Source organism: Triticum dicoccoides, chromosome 2A, assembly GCF_002162155.2.
Source record: "Triticum dicoccoides isolate Atlit2015 ecotype Zavitan chromosome 2A, WEW_v2.0, whole genome shotgun sequence".
Lineage (NCBI taxonomy): Eukaryota > Viridiplantae > Streptophyta > Magnoliopsida > Poales > Poaceae > Triticum > Triticum dicoccoides.
Genome location: NC_041382.1, coordinates 710,782,348 through 710,800,084, shown reverse-complemented (window position 1 = coordinate 710,800,084; position 17,737 = coordinate 710,782,348). Strand labels below are relative to the sequence as shown.

The window sequence follows — 17,737 nt, the reverse complement described above, 5'->3', positions numbered from 1 at the left end:
AACCCAACAGGTAGAACATCAAGATCGTCACCACGCCGTCGTGCTGACGGAACTCTTCCCCGACACTTTGCTGGATCGGAGTCCGGGGATCGTCATCGAGCTGAACGTGTGCTAAAACTCGGAGGTGCCGTAGTTTCGGTGCTTGATCAGTCGGGCCGTGAAGACGTACGACAACATCAATTGCGTTGTCATAACGCTTCCGTTGTCGGTCTACGAGGGTACGTAGATCACACTCTCCCCTCTCGTTGTTATGCATCACCATGATTTTGCGTGTGCGTAGGATTTTTTTTTGAAATTACTACGTTCTACAACAATGGCATCCGAGCCTAGGTTTTATGTGTTGATGTTATATGCACGAGTAGAACACAAGTGAGTTGTGGGCGATATAAGTCATACTGCTTACCAGCATGTCATACTTTGGTTCGGCGGTATTGTTGGATGAAGCGGCCCGGACTGACATTACGCGTACGCTTACGCGAGACTGGTTCCACCGACGTGCTTTGCACACAGGTGGCTGGCGGGTGTCAGTTTCTCCAACTTTAGTTGAACTGAGTGTGGCTACGCCCGGTCCTTGCGAAGGTTAAAACAGCACCAACTTGACAAACTATCGTTGTGGTTTTGATGCGTAGGTAAGATTGGTTCTTGCTTAACCCCATAGAAGCCACGTAAAACTTGCAACAACAAAGTAGAAGACGTCTAACTTGTTTTTGCAGGGCATGTTGTGATGTGATATGGTCAAGACATGATGCTAAATTTTATTGTATGAGATGATCATGTTTTGTAACCGAGTTATCGGCAACTGGCAGGAGCCATATGGTTGTCGCTTTATTGTATGCAATGCAATTACGCTGTAATGCTTTACTTTATCACTAAGCGGTAGCGATAGTCGTGGAAGCATAAGATTGGCGAGACGACAACGATGCTACGATGATGATCAAGGTGTCACGCCGGTGACAATGGTGATCATGATGGTGCTTCGAAGATGGAGATCACAAGCACAAGATGATGATGGCCATATCATATCACTTATATTGATTGCATGTGATGTTTATCTTTTATGCATCTTATCTTGCTTTGTTTGACGGTAGCATTTTAAGATGATCTCTCACTAATTATCAAGAAGTGTTCTCCCTGAGTATGCACCGTTGCGAAAGTTCTTCGTGCTGAGACACCACATGATGATCGGGTGTGATAGGTTCTACGTTCAAATACAACGGGTGCAAAACAGTTGCACACGCAGAATACTCAGGTTATACTTGACAAGCCAAGCATATACAGATATGGCCTCGAAACACGGAGACCGAAAGGTCGAGCGTGAATCATATAGTAGATATGATCAACATAGTGATGTTCACCAATGAAACTACTCCATCTCACGTGATGATCGGACATGGTTTAGTTGATTTGGATCACGTAATCACTTAGAGGATTAGAGGGATGTCTATCTAAGTGGGAGTTCTTTAGTAATATGATTAATTGAACTTAAATTTATCATGAACTTAGTACCTGATAGTATCTTGCTTGTTTATGTTTGATTGTAGATAGATGGCTCGTGCTGTTGTTCCGTTGAATTTTAATGCGTTCCTTGAGAAAGCAAAGTTGAAAGATGATGGTAGCAATTACACGGACTGGGTCCATAACTTGAGGATTATCCTCATTGCTGCACAGAAGAATTATGTCCTGGAAGCACCGCTGGGTGCGAGGCCTGCTGCTGGAGCAACACCAGATGTTATGAACGTCTGGCAGAGCAAAGCTGATGACTACTCGATAGTTCAGTGTGCCATGCTTTACGGCTTAGAATCGGGACTTCAACGATGTTTTGAACGTCATGGAGCATATGAGATGTTCCAGGAGTTGAAGTTAATATTTCAAGCAAATGCCCGGATTGAGAGATATGAAGTCTCCAATAAGTTCTATAGCTGCAAGATGGAGGAGAACAGTTCTGTCAGTGAGCATATACTCAAAATGTCTGGGTATAATAATCACTTGATTCAATTGGGAGTTAATCTTCCAGATGATTGTGTCATTGACAGAATTCTCCAATCACTGCCACCTAGCTACAAGAGCTTCGTGTTGAACTATAATATGCAAGGGATGAATAAAACTATTCCCGAGCTCTTCGCAATGCTGAAAGCTGCGGAGGTAGAAATCAAGAAGGAGCATCAAGTGTTGATGGTCAACAAGACCACTAGTTTCAAGAAAAAGGGCATAGGGAAGAAGAAGGGGAACTTCAAAAAGAATAGCAAGCAAGTTGCTGCTCAAGAGAAGAAACCCAAATCTGGACCTAAGCCTGAAACTGAGTGCTTCTACTGCAAGCAGACTGGTCACTGGAAGCGGAACTGCCCCAAGTATTTGGCGGATAAGATGGATGGCAAGGTGAACAAAGATATATGCGATATACATGTTATTGATGTGTACCTTACTAATGCTCGCAGTAGCACCTGGGTATTTGATACTGGTTCTGTTGCTAACATTTGCAACTCGAAACAGGGACTACGGATTAAGCGAAGATTGGCTAAGGATGAGGTGACGATGCGCGTGGGAAATGGTTCCAAAGTCGATGTGATCGCGGTCGGCACGCTACCTCTACATCTACCTTTGGGATTAGTATTAGACCTAAATAATTGTTATTTGGTGCCACCGTTGAGCATGAACATTATATCTGGATCTTGTTTGATGCGAGACGGTTATTCATTTAAATCACAGAATAATGGTTGTTCTATTTATATGAGTAATATCTTTTATGGTCATGCACCCATAAAGAATGGTCTATTCTTATTAAATCTCGATAGTAGTGACACACATATTCATAATGTTGAAGCCAAAAGATGCAGAGTTGATAATGATAGTGCAACTTATTTGTGGCACTGCCGTTTAGGTCATATTGGTATAAAGAGCATCAAGAAACTCCATACTGATGGACTTTTGGAACCACTTGATTATGAATCACTTGGTACTTGCGAACCGTGTCTTATGGGTAAGATGACAAAAACACCATCCTCCGGTACTATGGAGAGAGCAACAGATTTGTTGAAAATCATACATACAGATGTATGTGGTCCGATGAATGTTGAGGCTCGTGGCGGATATCGTTATTTTCTCACTTTCACAGATGACTTAAGCAGATATGAGTATATCTACTTAATGAAACATAAGTCTGAAACATTTGAAAAGTTCAAAGAATTTCAGAGTGAAGTTGAAAATCATCGTAACAAGAAATTAAAATTCCTACGATCTGATCATGGAGGAGAATATTTGAGTTACGAGTTTGGTGTACATTTGAAACAATGCGGAATAGTTTCACAACTCACGCCACCCGGAACACCACATCGTAATGGTGTGTCCGAACGTCGTAATCGTACTTTACTAGATATGGTGCGATCTATGATGTCTCTTACTGATTTACCGCTATCGTTTTGGGGTTATGCTCTAGAGACAGCCGCATTCACGTTAAATAGGGCACCATCAAAATCCGTTGAGACGACGCCTTATGAACTGTGGTTTGGCAAGAAACCAAAGTTGTCGTTTCTGAAAGTTTGGGGCTGCGATGCTTATGTGAAAAAGCTTCAACCTGATAAGCTCGAACCCAAATCGGAGAAACGTGTCTTCATAGGACATCCAAAGGAAACTATTGGATACACCTTCTATCACAGATCCGAAGGCAAGACTTTTGTTGCTAAATTCAGAAACTTTCTAGAGAAGGAGTTTCTCTCGAAAGAAGTGAGTGGGAGGAAAGTAGAACTTGATGAGGTAACTGTACCTGCTCCCTTATTGGAAAGTAGTACATCACAGAAACCAGTTTCTATGACACCTACACCAATTAGTGAGGAAGCTAATGATGATGATCATGAAACTTCAGAACAAGATACTACCGAACCTTGTAGATCAACCAGAGTAAGATCCGCACCAGAGTGGTATGGTAATCCTGTTCTGGAAGTCATGCTACTAGATCATGATGAACCTACGAACTATGGAGAAGCGATGGTGAGCCCAGATTCCGCAAAATGGCTTGAAGCCATGAAATCTGAGATGGGATCCATGTATGAGAACAAAGTGTGGACTTTGGTTGACTTGCCCAAAGATCGGCAAGCAATTGAGAATAAATGGATCTTCAAGAAGAAGACTAACGCTGACGGTAATGTTACTGTCTACAAAGCTCGACTTGTCGCAAAATATTTTCGACAAGTTCAAGGGATTGACTACGATGAGACCTTCTCACCCGTAGCGATGCTTAAGTCTGTTCGAATCATGTTAGCAATTTCCGCATTTTATGATTATGAAATATGGCAGATGGATGTCAAAACTGCATTCTTGAATGGATTTCTGGAAGAAGAGTTGTATATGATGCAGCCGGAAGGTTTTGTCGATCCAAAGGGAGCTAACAAAGTGTGCAAGCTCCAGCGATCCATCTATGGACTGGTGCAAGCCTCTCGGAGTTGGAATAAACGCTTTGATAGTGTGATCAAAGCATTTGGTTTTGTAGAGACTTTTGGAGAAGCCTGCATTTACAAGAAAGTGAGTGGGAGCTCTGTAGCATTTCTGATATTATATGTAGATGACATATTACTAATCGGAAATGATATAGAATTTCTGGATAGCATAAAGGGATACTTGAATAAGAGTTTTTCAATGAAAGACCTCGGTGAAGCTGCTTACATATTGGGCATTAAGATCTATAGAGATAGATCAAGATGCTTAATAGGACTTTCACAAAGCACATACCTTGACAAAATTTTGAAGAAGTTCAAAATGGATCAAGCAAAGAAAGGATTCTTGCCTGTGTTACAAGGTGTGAAATTGAGTAAGACTCAATGCCCAACCAATGTCGAAGATAGAGAGAAAATGAAAGATGTTCCCTATGCTTCAGCTATAGGCTCTATCATGTATGCAATGCTGTGTACCAGACCTGATGTGTGTCTTGCTATAAGTCTAGCAAGGAGGTACCAAACTAATCCAGGAGTGGATCACTGGACAGCGGTCAAGAACATCCTGAAATACCTGAAAAGGACTAAGGATATGTTTCTCATATATGGAGGTGACAAAGAGCTCATCGTAAATGGTTACATTAATGCAAGCTTTGACACTGATCCGGACGATTCTAAATCGCAAACTGGATACGTCTTTACATTAAACGGTGGAGCTGTCAGTTGGTGCAGTTCTAAACAGAGCGTTGTGGCGGGATCTACATGTGAAGCAGAGTACATAGCTGCTTCGGAAGCAGCAAACGAAGGAGTCTGGAGGAAGGAGTTCATATCCGATCTAGGTGTCATACCTAGTGCATCGGGTCCAATGAAAATCTTTTGTGACAATACTGGTGCAATTGCCTTGGCAAAGGAATCCAGATTTCACAAGAGAACCAAGCACATCAAGAGACGCTTCAATTCCATCCGGGATATAGTCCAGGTGGGAGACATAGAGATTTGCAAGATACATACGGATCTGAATGTTGCAGACCCGTTGACTAAGCCTCTTCCACGAGCAAAACATGATCAGCACCAAAGCTCCATGGGTGTTAGAATCATTTCTGTGTAATCTAGATTATTGACTCTAGTGCAAGTGGGAGACTGAAGGAAATATGCCCTAGAGGCAATAATAATGTTATTATTTTATTTCCTTATATCATGATAAATGTTTATTATTCATGCTAGAATTGTATTATCCGGAAACATAATACTTGTGTGAATACATAGACAAACTAAACGTCACTAGTATGCCTCTACTTGACTAGCTCGTTAATCAAAGATGGTTATGTTTCCTAACCATAGACATGTGTTGTCATTTGATTAATGGGATCACATTATTAGGAGAATGATGTGATTGACATGACCCATTCCATTAGCTTAGCACCCGATCGTTTAGTATGTTGCTATTGCTTTCTTCATGACTTATACATGTTCCTATAACTATGAGATTATGCAACTCCCGTTTGCCGGAGGAACACTTTGTGTGCTACCAAATGTCACAACGTAACTGGGTGATTATAAAGGAGCTCTACAGGTGTCTCCAAAATTAAATGTTGGGTTGGCGTATTTCGAGATTAGGATTTGTCACTCCGATTGTCGGAGAGGTATCTCTGGGCCCTCTCGGTAATGCACATCACATAAGCCTTGCAAGCATTGCAACTAATGAGTTAGTTGCGAGATGATGTATTACGAAACGAGTAAAGAGACTTGCCGGTAACGAGATTGAACTAGGTATAGAGATACCGACGATCGAATCCCGGGCAAGTAACATACCGATGACAAAGGGAACAACGTATGTTGTTATGCGGTCTGACCGATAAAGATCTTCGTAGAATATGTGGGAGCCAATATGAGCATCCAGGTTCCGCTATTGGTTATTGACCGGAGACATGTCTTGGTCATGTCTACATTGTTCTCGAACCCGTAGGGTCCGCACGCTTAAGGTTTCGATGACAGTTATATTATGAGTTTATGAGTTTTGATGTACCGAAGTTAGTTCGGAGTCCCGGATGTGATCACGGACATGACGAGGAGTCTCAAAATGGTCGAGACATAAAGATTGATATATTGGACGGCTATATTCAGACACCGGAAGTGTTCCGGATGATTTCGGAGAAAACCGGAGTGCCGGAGGGTTACCGGAACCCCCCCCCCCGGGAGAAGTAATGGGCCTTATGGGCCCTAGTGGAGAGAGAGAGGGGCGGCCAGGGTGGGCCGCGTGCCCCCTCCCCCTCTGGTCCGAATTGGACTAGGAGAGGGGGGGCGGCGCCCCCCTTTCCTTCTCCCTCTCCCCCTCCCTTTCCCCCTCCTAGTAGGAGTAGGAAAGAGGGGAGTCCTACTCCTACTAGGAGGAGGACTCCTCCTCCTTGGAGCGCCCTAGGGCTGGCCGGCCTCCTCCCCTTGCTCCTTTATATACGGGGGTAGGGGCACCCCTAGACACACAAGTTGATCCACATGATCGTTTTCTTAGCCGTGTGCGGTGCCCCCTTCCACCATACTCCTCGATAATATTGTAGCGGTGCTTAGGCGAAGCCCTACGACGGTAGAACATCAAGATCGTCACCACGCCGTCGTGCTGACGGAACTCTTCCCCGACTCTTTGTTGGATCGGAGTCCGGGGATCGTCATTGAGCTGAACGTGTGCCAAAACTCGGAGGTGCCGTAGTTTCGGTGCTTGATCGGTCGGGCCATGAAGACATACGACTACATCAACTGCGTTGTCATAACGCTCCCGCTGTCGGTCTACGAGGATACGTAGATCACACTCTCCCCTCTCATTGCTATGCAGCACCATGATCTTGCGTGTGCGTAGGAATTTTTTTGAAATTACTACGTTCTCCAACAGTAAAAAACATGAAAAAAAACAACAACTTGCACTTGGCACTATGTCAATAGGTTAGTACCAAAAAAATGATATAAAATAATTATAAAACATCTAAGATTGATAATAAAACATCATGGAACAATAAAAAAATATAGATACGTTGGAGACGCATCAACGTCCTCATCCAATCTCCATTTTTTTGTGATACTTGTTTCCATAGAAGTCATGGGAGATAAGGAAAGTCTATGGGGCGTCTCATTCACGTTTGGGAGCCCTTGAATGTGAGGTGGATCAATATCAATGGAGAATGAGGAAGCAATGTGGATTTATAATCCCTACAAACCCTAATCGCCACACATACATCACCCAGTCCAAGGTCATGAATTCCATATCTCCATTCCTCCCACCAAGCCGCCAAGAAGCCATCTAGAATTAAGGATTAGGTTTCATGTGAATCCAGTTTAAATTTGTTGTTATTCAATTAATTGCAAGAATCCAAATCATCAAACATACCACTATGACATTATTCAATACCTTTTAGTTATTCCTATCTATTTTGACGCATCAATTCCTTCTTCTACTCGTTGGGGTTGCTACTCTTACTTATTGAAAAGGGTGACGACCACCCCCTACAATTGTGGCTATCAAGTATCTCAAGGATCGTGTTTATGCTTTGTAATTGATGATCCCGTACTACAAGGCTAGGTGATGCAAATTATTCTGGTGATAGTGATTTTAGGAAGTTCGCCGTTGGATAGCTGATAGCGATAGGGATTTTAGTTAGTCAACTGCTAGATAGCTGGTGACCTATGAAGTGGGAGTTGTGTCATGGCAATCAAAATTGCATAAATGTGTTTCAAAATAACAAAAAATGATTACATAGATGTAGTTATGCTTAAAATGAAATGTTGTGGATGAAGAACTTCACGCAAGATCTCGGCATGAGGCAAGAGAAGTATAATCTCTATTTTGTGGACGTCGAAGTGTTATTCATCTTGCCAGTAATTAAAATTTTCACTCTTGGACCAAGCACATTGATGTGAGGTATCATTCGATTCGGGATGTTGTGAAGCCCAGCCCACGCCCATTAAGGTCATCACCTATGAAAATTCTGTACTTTGGATAGCTTTGGGTATCTTGTGAGGGTCATGTCCTTGGCCATAGTGCGTTCAACAACCTTATATTATGTTCCAACCTCTTGGGGCGGGCAAATCATGTGGCTTCTTAAAATCCATAACGATTGCATGCTTGGTTATCTGTAGTTTTGGTCACCACATACATGGATGAACAATACGAAGGGCTGATCTAGTAACGTTGACTCTGAAGATAATTGATGGAACTCTTTTGGTTTTATCGAGGATATTCGTTGTCAATGTTCATTTCAATTATTACTATCTAGTGTACTTTCATCAATGAATTAATAAAGCAAGATCGACGCTCTAGAAAAAAAAATGCATGCACTTCTAGCTCAGATCGACCGGTTTTGTTGGCCAACCGAGAAATTGCAATGCTAAGCTGCCAAGAAGCTAATCCGTTTTCTTTACTGAAGTTGCATATTTAGTTTTCAAAGAAAATGTGCAACTAGAACCGACTTTTTTTTTCTTTTGAAGCTACGGTCAATAAATAGCAGGAGCTAACAACATTAGTGCTGACATATTTGGGCCTGGAACAGTACACTGGTATCAATCTTGCCCATGCTACCTGACGGCATGGGCCTGGAGTGGTGCCAAAGGTTCTGCTTACATGACCCTCAACTTTAGCGCTGCAACATACCTGTACCCGCAGGCTTGCAGAAGAATGGAAGCTGAAAGATTCGGTGAAGTTGTGGGGTCAATCCTTGGATGCATACAAAAGTATGCTATCTAGTATCTAGTCCATGAACGCAAAGCACACGAATGCACATGCTGGCTTTGAATTGCGACTCTACAGTCTCAGATGTAGATGCATGTGTGATGTGTCTTTTGAATTCCCGGCAAAAGCATGTTAGGTTGCAGAGAAGCATGTCTCCTGATAACTCTCATCTCCTTGCTGAAGATTAATTGGATAAAAAATGCAAGGATTGCATGCTATCCCTGCCTGTGATAGCCATGTTTGCTCATAGAGGTTATAACACATAAAAAAGCTCTGTTAATTAGCCCAATCATGCACGCAGGCAGGATGCCAGACATGAGGAAAGCTCGGAGCAAGCAAGATCACACAGCCTCTTTTTATTTGACGAAATTAAACACAACTAGCAAGTTAACTACATACATCACATTCATCATTCCCCTTGGGCACTTCTCTCTCTGAGACGAGAAACAATCTCTCGGACTAGCTAGCAAACTGCTTACGATTGATCTCTTCATCAGTGGCTCACGCAGCTCATGCATCACTCCATGAAGTTGTAGGAGGAATTCCTCTCCGGGATCCAGCCGCCGTTGTGGCCACTGCTGCTGCCTACAACTCCCCTCTGCTCCTGCATGAATGCATTACGGATCAATGGATAATAATTTCTCTCATCAGCCAGTCATGCATTATCAGTAGTAATGCCGTTCAACTGTCCGGGTACGGTGGTTTACAGTTGACATAAACACATGGATGAATCAATTAGCATAAAACATGTAATATATTCAGGGAGCACATATATACATACCGGGGTGTAGAGCTGCAGTTTAGGCGGCCTGAGGAAGTTGATCTGAGGCTGGTCGGAGGGGTGGAGGTGGTTCTGCATCTGGCTGAGGAAATCCGACTCCCGCTGCGGCGGGTTGGCGTGCGTGATCTGGAACGGCCGCGGCGGCTCCGAGGGAGGCATCTGCATCAGCTGGGCAGCGGGATCCGTGGTGATGTAGTGCATGTACTGCTGCAGCTCCGGAGGCACCACGGGGGCCATCCCCTTCCCCATCACCAGCATCTGTACACATGTTCATGCATGACATGACCAACCAGCATAATGCGTAATTTATACTAGTTGATCTTCATTGCGTCTTGACTCTTGATATTAAAATTAAATTAGCGCATGCATGCATGCAATTCGATCATGAAGATCTGGATATTTTTGGAGAAGATATGAATTAATTTTGACAGGCTAGCCATGCACATGACATGATGCATAAGAATAGATAGCATATAAAAGAACATGTCTACAACTCTACAAGCATGCACACAGTGAACCTGATCATATATATGATATGATGTGATTCCAGATTTTTTAAATACCTGGAGTTGCAGCTGGAGCGATTTCAGGTAGTCAATTGCTTCATCTAGCATCGACACCTTGTCCGTCTAATTAAATCAGTAGAGAGACCACAGATCAGGCGAAGAACTCGGCAAGAAATATACACTGGCTAGCTAGAAGATCCAAGATGGGGCATGCATGTTCATTACGTGGACCTTGGTGCAGTTTGGAAGTAGCTCTTGCAGCGCCTTCAGCTTCTCGTTGATCTTATCACGTCTCCTCTATAAAAAAACCACACAGAAAGCTCAGGAACACGAAATGCTAATTAATGGCTGCGGTTGTGATGTGATCCATCGATATGCAACCTACCCTTTCTGAAAAATTGTGAAAATCGGCAGATCTGCTTCTGCGGGTAGGGATAGACATCCTCCTTAGAGCCCTGCCGTCTTCCATCAGAGATCTTGATGAGCTTCTTCACCTTCCTGCCACTAGGTATAAAGAAACAATCGAACAAGATCAACGCCAGAGTACAAATGAAGAGTAGCTAAGAACAAAAGCTTTCAGCTAGCCATGCATACCTTCTTCTTCCTCTTTGGTGTCTGAGGTCTCCTTGCTGAGCTTCCTTTGGCCTTCACACCTCCTTATGAACCGATGCTAGCTATAGCTATCTAGCAGTGCCAAACTGGTCCAGCCCTAGGCAGGCTAGAGAGGATGGAGATTCAGAGACCCTTTCATGGTCAGGCGACCTGGTTGATGGTCTCTTCGACCCTGCACCAACCTTTTGTCCAGGCCGGCATGGTATTTATGGCCTTATGGCATCTGATTTTATAAGCTTTTGCGTCATGGCAACGACTGATCGAGTGGCTAGTGGCGAGTGAGCACTGTGCGTGTCGACATCTCCTCATCTTTTTCCACCGGCCGTGTGGAATTTCTGGTCACTTGGTCCGTCAGCATGGAGTAATCGTCAGCTGCATCGGGGTCTCTGATGGGATGTTTGCAATTTTTGTAGGGCGCCCATGTGGTCAATCATTTCATCTACGGCCTTGCTAGGGCATGGCTCAAACTTGGCTTGCAATACAAGGGTTCGTCAGCATGAATTCTTTAGAGCAATCGCCAGCTTGTGCAAAATACCCGGAGAGATATGGGTGTCATTTCTTCACTAGCTAGGTGTTAGGGCATCTCCAGCCGTTAGCCCCCCAAGACGGGCAAAAAATCGCCTCCTGGGGGCGCACCGGCGTTAAACCGCGCACTGGGGGCGTGATGCCCCCCAGTCGCGGCCCCCCACGGGTTTTTAAAATGTTCAAATTCGGCGCAAACACAATGCAAACACGTTCGAGTTCGTTCAAATTTAAACATATTTTTTTTTAAAAGGAAAAACTACCGCGGGCTACCCTCGCCGCCCGCCTCGCCGCCCGCCCACGCGGTTTTACATGCCGAGGAGGCTGTAGAACCGCGTGTAGTCACCGCCGCCGTCGTCGTCGTCGCCTCCGCCGATGCCTCCGCCGTCCCTGCTGCAGCCCTCCCCCGGTTGGCGCGGCGGGTTGGACGGTCCGGGGGCGTCGTCGCTGTCGAGGACCACGACGCCGTGCTCGTCCTCGCGCCCACGCTTGCGGGCGGCGATCTCCTACAGGGCCCGGCGCTGCCGGACCATCTCGTCGCGGAGGTAGTCGTCCCGCGCCCACCGCAGAGCGTCCTCGTCGGAGAAGCCACGCCGGGCTATCTCCTCGTACTCCGCGAGGAGGCCAGGCTCCGGTTTGGGCTCGACGAGGACGAAGCGGCCGGTGGGGGAGGCGTTGTCGCCGATGCGGACGCCGGAGCTGCGGGTGCGCACGCTGACAGGCGTGCCCTGGGGCTCCAGCTTGACGGGGCGGAGGTGGAGGCAGGGGGAGCCGGCGGACGAGGAGGAGGACCCCCCGGTCTCCATGCGCCTCGGGGTCCAGGAGCTTCCCCGGCGGCGTGAGAAGGATGGGGGAGTGGGGTACTCAAGGCGCGGCGTGTTGCCGCCCTCGATGTACTCGAGGACGGCCTCCAACGTGTGCCCGGGCACGCCCCACCACCGACGCCGGCCGGCGGCGTTGAGCCTGTCGGAGGGCACGACGCCGTTGGTGGCCTCGAGCTGCTCGGCGTGACGGCGGCGGAAATAAGGCTCCTAGAGCGGGCTGTCGGGGACGTACCGTGGCTCCTCCCTCGCCACACGCGGCAGGGACGAGCGGATGCGTGCGATCTCTGCACGCCGCACCGCGCCGGTGGGTACCGGGGGCACCGGCACGCCGCTGGGGCTGATCCTCCACGCCCCGGGCACCCGCATGTCCGGCGAGACCGGGTACTCGGCCTCGAAAAGGAGGCGAGCCTCGTCCTCGTGAAGATGGCGGCGGCCGAAGCCGTTCGCCGCCGCGCCGTCGCCTGGGAAGCGCTCGGCCATGGGTGTGATGAACTGGAGACGACGAGAGAGAGGAGAGGGAGGAACGACGACGGCGAGAGAGTGCGAGTCGCCGAGTGCGCTGGGGCGCGTCTTATATAGGCCGAGGCGCCGCCCGTGCGCGAGCCGCCGTGTGTACGCGTGGCGGGCGAGGGAGGGCGAGGGACGCGCGTCATCCGGTCTTCACTGCGCCGCCCGTGAGGCATCAATGGCGCAGGCTGACCAGCGCGACAACGCGGCAGCTTTGGCATTGATTCGCCGCGGGAAACGAGGCGCCGAGGACGACGAAGGGGCGAGAAGATAGCCGTGTCCCTGACGCGGCGGGCCCGCGGCTGTTTCGCGCTAATAATTCGCCCCGGCGCCCCTGGGCGCCCCCCAGCGTGCCAGGTTCGGCCTGGGTCCGCCGACGCTGTTTTCGGCTCAGGCCGGCGAAAATCGGGCCCCTGGGGGCGTGACTGGGCCGATTTTTCGGCGCCGGCGCAAAAAAAAACGCTTGGGAGGCCTTCTTGAGGGCGCGGCTGGAGATGCCCTTAGGCAGTAGCAATGTCGTACGGATTTATGTGTAGCATGCATGGTTCGCCAAAAAAGAAGTATATATGCAGCATGTAGAAGGGGTTTTAGGAGTATGAGATATGGAATGAAATTATTACACGTAACGGATCGATGCCTTGTGAAACTAGGAAATGTGATTGAACGATGGCTAATACTACAAGATGGGTTCAAGTGAACCAAAAGTACACGAACTAAAAAAGAAGAGAAGATGAATAAGAAAACACGAAAACCATGTAGAGTCGGAAATGCAACATCAAGCGCACACATTGCGAAACACTACCGAGACTGCAAAACACGACATCCACCACAGACAATCTCTAGCAATGCCGGAGGAGCACCTCCAAAGCATCACACTACCGAGACAACACATACTATAACAAACGCCACCCACTTGCTCAACAGTCAAGAGGAATAATTGTAAGCATTAGCACACCATCAACTGTCCCCAACGCCGATGGTCTTCCCTTTGCCAAGACAACGGACATAGACTAACCATATGTTGGCTAATGGTGCCGTTACCGTGAGTCGCACCGCCAACACCCTCGAAGGGCATTGGGAAACGGAGACAAGACTGAGAAAATGAACCCTAGCAGCAACTCAACGATGATTCAAGGGCCGGAAGTGATAGTATCTTCCACTATATCTACTATCTAGCAACATTGTGGTTGCAACAGAAAGTCTGAAGAAGAAACAACTAACCAACACATGGTGCGAGCATTTGTAAAGAATCTGAATCTGTTACATGTAGTTCACATGGATAATCAATTAAGTGTGGCAAATGATAGTTGCAGCAATGAACCAAACATATAAATAAAAACTATCACATAGCTAAGATTTGCTGACTAATACACAAAACCGGAGGTGGGCCTAACTTGGCTATCTGAGACAGGTTTCCCACCGTCGTGTTTAGAGATCATGGATTGGTACCCTTTTTCATGGCAGGCCGCCTCAGATTAACAACCTTTCCGTGGTCGGTTTGCTTAGCCAACCCATCTCAGGTAGGGTCAATGGTGAGCGATAGCGGTTTACTATGTCATGGTTTGTGGTGTAAGCGCTATGATAATGATGATTGTCATGGTGGTGACAAAAGTGTCAAATTTGGTTACGCTATGATCACTTATACATCATGTTTCTATATCTGAAGCCCTTGATCATGGATCTATTAAAATGGTTGAGAAGGCCGGTTCCTTATGGACAAGGAGACTCCCGGCGCCTAAGACACCTTTAACCGTCCATCCATTCCTATTTTTTTTCTCCTTCCTATATCGAGTACCGAATCACTCGAACATTGCCAACTCTTCTTCTCAGCATAAACCGGGGAGGGAAGAACTAGTATCTCTTCTCCTTTCCATCACGAGAATCTACACGACACAAGAATAAGAATTGATCAGGACAACGCAACAAGTGGATACATTGCCACCACATATCGTAAGTACGTTATGATTGAGAACTTGTGCAATATCCATGATGATTCATAAGTTGATCTGCTTTGCTGCTAGCTCTGATATTTGCATCATTAGTTTACTAATAAAATGCACTATTTTGAACCTAAAAATGTGTACTTCTTACTATTTCTTGGAATAAAATAACACATGCGACCAACTAGTTCTTAGTATTCTCGCGAAAAGAAAGGCGACTGGGCAGTTCCAACCCACCACTTCCCGTCGACGAGTTCGTGTGTCCCCTCCTCCTTCGTCGGCTGTGCTGGCGAAGAGAGGAGAAGGGGATCCCGGATTTGTGTCGGTGTTGTAGGTCGTAGGGTCAAGTTAGTTTTCTTGTGGCGGCGTTGTGGTGGTGACGACGCTGTCGAGAAGAATAAGTCTCCCTGGCTCCTTCTCCACCTCATCGGAGGCGGTTTCGTCGTCGATGTTGAGGAGCGCAGGGCTTGGACTGGTTGCCTATCTTCGGATCGATGGATCTAGGTCTAGGAGTGATTTGTGGTCCCTGTGGATCGAGTGCAGATTTTCTTCAACGGCGAGGATGATGACGGTTCTACCGGTGCGCTGGTCCTTCGAGACCGTAGATCGAAGTCTTCCCGTCTGCCTGATGGTCCGCTCTTTACAAGGTCAGGCCGGCTTCGTGTGCGAGGCGGCGGCGGCGGTGCGACTGCGTCTCATTCTGGTAACTGAAGTTGTGTGGTTCTCTATGGACTGGAATGTAATTTGTGGTTTCTATGGGTCCTTTGTACTGCTGTTTGATACTTTATAATTGATCTGGGGACCTTTTTGCAAAAAAACTAGTTCTTAGTACCTATGGCTTATATTCGAGAACCAACCACTAGTTTGATGGTTAGGAAGGTGATGGCATCCCCAGTCCACCAGGGACACGCCTTGATGTCTCATTAATATACTATATCACTAAGCTCCCTAGGATTGGAGGCATCACAATTGGGATTTGGCCACTCAATTTTGACTGGGTCAACAATTCCTCAAAACTCTCTCATTTAACATTTTTATACAATATACCATGCTTTCTAATTTTTAAATCTTCACAATTAATTGAGGCCACAATTTAGAATTGGGTCACCAGATTTTGACTAGGCCAACAATTTCAAGGGGCTTTCCCATTTAATTATTTTAATTCTTTATGTTCCCTAATTTTAAACCTCTTTCATTCGATTGAGGTATTCAATTTTGAATTTGATTTACGATTTTGGTCGGACCAATGATTTTTCAATGCAATTAGTAGCAACCGGCCTATAAAAACATATCAACCCCTTGCAGACTCCCATCACCTAGAAAAAAGTGCCACCATGTGATACTATAGCACGAATATAGTAGATGCAATCACTGATGAAAAAAATATCCCCACATAAATATGGATTGGTTAGCGGATAGCACAGAATCACACCGCGAAAGGCCCACCAAATAACCATATTATAAATAAACATATAGACACTCCGTTGTCTCCCTCACCGGCCAAACTAAATATTCCATCAGTTTCAAAATATAAGGGTTACTAGTTGTTTGGAAAGTCAAATTTAACTTTGACCAAATTTCGGAGCCAAAAATATCAACATACACAGTATTAAACAAAAACAATGAAAATTCATTTCATGATGAAGCTAATAACACCGATTTGGTATTATGAATTTTGATATATTTCTCTATAAATTTGATCAAACTTAAAAAGGTTAGACTTTTCAAAAAGTAATATACCATATATTTTGAAATAAAATGAGTAAATAAATTAAAGAATCCCAACAAATTCAACAACACGATAAAGCGCACCCAATCCCTCTAGTATTGATTATTCTTCAAGTGGAAAGCAACGTTTCCGCATGTGTGTGTGCGCGTCTGCAATCTAGCTTGCTGTTTCTGCAAAAATGGGTTATATGAGACCATTTTTTTAAACAGGAGAATAACAGCTGCATCCATTGATGCACACATAAATTGGCCTGAAATTATATGTTTAAAAACTTTATTCAAATATGAATGGATCTAATGATATGTTTTTGACGGTATGTGACACCTTTTATTAGTTAGTCAAGTCAAATTGAGGACCAAGAAACTCGCGCGGACCCTGCAAAACCGACCGGAGGGAGTATATATATGTGTATCCCATGATTAGTTGCTCAGTAATATGCGGCCTGGATTCTCTATTGGCTGCTCATGTGCACCGAAATTAGGGTTCAGTGTGACATGGAATGTGACGTGACTAGCAAATTATAAAAGCAGCAAGTGATGGAGCAGGAATCTGCCCAGCTGCCCATGATCCAGCCGAGCATGTTGTTTACGAAACCAGCCCTCGGAATCAGAGCCAGAAGCCCATGCATCTTCTTCCCCGCAGAACACGGGCAGAGCAGCGTAGCACTACGTCATATATACCACCAGGATAGGATAGAGGGGAGTAAAATACCGCAATCGCATGATCGCATCGTCAAACGACCGGCCATGACCGGATGGACGGATGAGGCGCCGTCCAAGGGGCGCCCATGCCGGCCGGCCTGGCAGGAAAGAGGGGCAGGGAGCGCGCGAGCGAGCTAGGGAACAAAGGCGCCAGTCACCTCCATTCTGCTGCTTTGCTTTCGTAGGCCGCCCAGGCCCAGATTGTTCGATGCAGCGAGAATCAGGTCGAGATTCGAGACCTATGGGAGTAGGACGTGTAGCTGCTAGCATGGGGTAGCATCTAGGTAGCTGCACAGGCTGCACACAGTAGCGGCGCATGTGTGGTATGGCTGCGTATACAGTGCTGCTGCGTACGTGTGCGTGCCGGCATGCATGTTCCGCGGCGCGTGTGGGTGGCATCCATCCAGCCACCGCACGCGTGCAGGGCGTGCAGTTCAGGTCCATGGCGTGAACTGTGCAGGGCCAGGGCGCGCGTGG

The 17,737-nt window shown here is 46.2% G+C and overlaps 1 protein-coding gene across 2 annotated transcripts; it reads right to left on the bottom strand.

Annotated features, from left to right (window-relative positions):
- Nucleotides 1–9,391: 9,391 nt before the first annotated feature.
- LOC119351994 (transcription factor PIF1-like) lies at nucleotides 9,392–11,219 on the bottom strand. Of its 2 annotated transcripts, none has more exons than XM_037618752.1 (6): nucleotides 11,020–11,219; nucleotides 10,811–10,929; nucleotides 10,651–10,722; nucleotides 10,483–10,548; nucleotides 9,920–10,177; nucleotides 9,392–9,742 (listed from the first exon to the last, which is right to left on the bottom strand). In XM_037618752.1, the coding sequence occupies exons 2-6, from the start codon at nucleotides 10,892–10,894 to the stop codon at nucleotides 9,656–9,658; spliced, it is 567 nt and encodes a 188-aa protein (XP_037474649.1). In that variant the 5' UTR covers nucleotides 10,895–10,929; nucleotides 11,020–11,219; the 3' UTR covers nucleotides 9,392–9,655. The 2 variants fall into 2 exon arrangements, with proteins under 2 accessions (XP_037474649.1, XP_037474650.1); XM_037618753.1 differs by having other exon boundaries at nucleotides 10,657–10,722.
- Nucleotides 11,220–17,737: the final 6,518 nt, after the last annotated feature.

Bases quoted from the DNA above. Each gene is read 5' to 3' on its own strand.
- LOC119351994 (XM_037618752.1), bottom strand. From the start codon at position 10,894: ATGGAAGACGGCAGGGCTCTAAGGAGGATGTCTATCCCTACCCGCAGA. The intron at 10,549-10,650 runs GTAATGAACATG...TGATTTAATTAG, and splicing joins CAAACTGCACCAAGGTCCAC to ACGGACAAGGTGTCGATGCT. The intron at 10,178-10,482 runs GTATTTAAAAAA...ACATGTGTACAG, and splicing joins CGCTCCAGCTGCAACTCCAG to ATGCTGGTGATGGGGAAGGG.